This window comes from Anneissia japonica, unplaced genomic scaffold (assembly GCF_011630105.1).
Source record: "Anneissia japonica isolate Jap-2015-1 unplaced genomic scaffold, ASM1163010v1 scaffold3434_len466720_cov178, whole genome shotgun sequence".
Classification (NCBI taxonomy): domain Eukaryota; kingdom Metazoa; phylum Echinodermata; class Crinoidea; order Comatulida; family Comatulidae; genus Anneissia; species Anneissia japonica.
The window spans coordinates 268,355-271,145 of record NW_022718341.1 but is presented as its reverse complement, the minus strand read 5'-3'; the positions used below and the strand labels follow the sequence as shown (position 1 = coordinate 271,145).

At 36.5% G+C, this 2,791-nt stretch overlaps 1 protein-coding gene across 1 annotated transcript in view; it reads left to right on the top strand.

The window, feature by feature from the left end:
• LOC117110527 (adhesion G protein-coupled receptor L2-like) overlaps positions 1-2,791 on the top strand; it is a 48,171-nt gene that overhangs the window by 32,753 nt on the left and 12,627 nt on the right. Inside the window, exons 7-9 of the mRNA XM_033253274.1 lie at positions 284-398; positions 763-830; positions 954-1,065. Coding sequence (XP_033109165.1) covers positions 284-398; positions 763-830; positions 954-1,065 — 295 coding nt within the window. The remainder of the gene's footprint in view (positions 1-283; positions 399-762; positions 831-953; positions 1,066-2,791) is intronic.

Below are 2,791 nucleotides of genomic sequence, written 5' to 3'. Positions count from 1 at the left end.
AAGTATAAGTATATTTATAAATGAATTGATATTGTTTCCAATACAAGCATAGCAACGTATAGTACAGCAAATTTATCGGATTTTCACATTATGAAATGTCTATGGTTGAATCTTGTTTCATAGTGTTACTATTTACCTATTTTGCTCTCGTACTATTAAGCACTCTGCAGATTAGTACTACTGCTGAAGATAGTGATTTGTTTTACTGATAATTTCAGCATTATAAATGTATATAGGCCTATACATATATCACTATTATTTATCATTCGACTGTTACTTTCAGAGATAGTACGGATGAATATCGATATTTGACGGAACTATTTATGTGCAATGTTTATGATATCGTAAACATTTCCCGCCTCGAAGCAAAATTGAATTTTAGCATATTTCAGAAAATGGTAAGTAAATGAAAAATAGTGAGATTTAGTAGCCAGAAATGTTAGACAGTGGATTATCATAATTCAATTCATTTAATATTTATGTGTTATAATTTAAAATTATATGGAAGATAACTAAATATTTAATCATGTTTTTCTTTCAATTACGCCTCCAATAAAAATTAGAACAGAATAATAATCATTTCCCACTAATTAACAAACGGCAACATATTACCATTCCTACATTTTTTTTCATTGACCAGAAATATGTTTTAGAAATAATTTCAAGAAAATGTGAATGCTTACAAAATATGTGAAGTATATTTGACTATTTGTGGTAATTTGTAGTAGAATTTTACCATAATTGGTATATTTTTTTTTATAGGAAACATACACTGAAAATGAAGCTGTTGACAAAGAACCAACTTGTCTATTTTTCAACGAAACACAAAAGTAAGATTTATATTGTTTGTTGTAATAAAATAAAACTTTGAACACTAATCGGATATGTTGTAAATGATGTGAACAATAAGTATATTAATATATTGATTGCCATACGATTTTGATTCAATGAAGGACTTGGAGTGATGAAGGTGTGATAACCACTGACCATTCTCAAGACAAAGTATCTTGCTTTTCTGACCATATTACCAGTTTCAGCGTATTGATGAAAGTTACTAAGGCAGAAGTATGTATTCTTTCATGTATTTTATCTCCTATTTTTCCTTGATGTACACACAGTGCCTTAAATGTATTTTGTACATATATAACTAAGCCTGTCAAATATCTTTTTCTATGTAGGCCCAACATACATATTGGCCTTGGGGTTAACAGGTTTAGGGTGTGCTGGGATTGGGGATAATGACATGAGCACCTCTATCTCCTTCGAAGTGTCTCAGGAATAGCACAGCGTCTCACAAAGCCTTTCGTAATCAAATCCTATTGCCTGGCTTCTCGCGCTAACCCTGTTCCCACAGAATGGCAGAGGGTGTAGGCGAGCTTCCTGGCGCCTTAAAATCAGGTGCTCCGGGCAGGGGACTCTCGAAGGCCATGGTCGACTATCCCTAAGAGAAGAAAAACTCTGATTTCAAACCTAATATAAACCAACCACGACGACGACGACTGAAGATACGTTTGTCTGAACCATTGTTAAGGAAGTCTTTATCAACACAAATGCTTATGTGAGAAGCATTAAAGGCAGGTATCTGGGCGCATCAGATATCTGACTACTCACTGCGACCAACTGAGCTCCAGACGTAGTGCCATCCTATTCCTCTCGTTAAAACTTGGAAGGTGGAAAGGATTGTTCGTTAGTTTAGGCTGTTAGTTTTAAGTCAAAGTCTTATTGGGGTAAGTCTAGGTGCTAGGGGTCAATTCTGACGGTGGGACAAAGTTTTAAATTTCACTGTACAGCTACCGCCCGCCTCAAACTGTGCAGCCCCAATCAATAAGGTGTTGTCCCCCCCCCCCCACCAACTTTCTGTTCTACTGAGTGTGCGGAACTTCATGCGGAAATCAGACAATCGGTTGGTAACATTGACATCAGGCAGAAATAAGAAATTTAAAAGAAATGTAGTTTACGGAATTTTACTGAATTTACATTAGGGCTTTGGAATGTAGGCCTACGTACTCTCACACCAGGTCTCTCGGGTAACATGAATGGGATTCAAGATGTAGGAAAAACAGCTGAAATCAACGGTGACTAGTCATTGGTCCGAAGGTCCATTGGTCCGACGGTCCATTGGTCCGAAGGTCCATTGGTCCGAAGGTCCATTATTCCGAAGGTCCATTGGTCCGAAGGTCCATTAGTCCGAAGATCCATTGGTCCGAAGGTCCATTGGTCCGAAGGTCCGAATGAGAGTGTCTTTTCCGGTCATCTAGAAGTTCTATATTTTAAAATTTCCTACCCCAACCGTGGTAGGGCTGAGGTAAAATTGGAATGGTTAAGCCCTCCTCCTCCTCCAAATTTTAGGGAAAAAAATGTCGACGCTCTTGTTTTCATTGTGATAAGGTCTAAAATTTTATGATCACGACCCCTCCTCCCCCACAAACAAAATCCTGGATACACCCCTGTAGGCGCTATATTTGTTAAACGCCTCTCACTTAAATTCATAGTATTTTGTACAGAGTTAATTGACTTAAACAATGCTACATTTTTCATTGCAACTTTTTTGGTGACTGATTATAAATATTGTTATTTATATATTTATATATTTGGTTGGCGTTTTAATACCCAAATAATCTTTGTCATCGTCCCCAACATCCTCATCATCATTATAATCGTCAAGATCATTCGTCACCTTTGTTAACATTATCAGCAGGAGAGGATCCAGAAAAAAAAATGCTAGTAGGGGATAAAAGTATCAAAAAGGTTATCATTATAAGGTCTTTCCATTCTGCATTTAAATTATTCA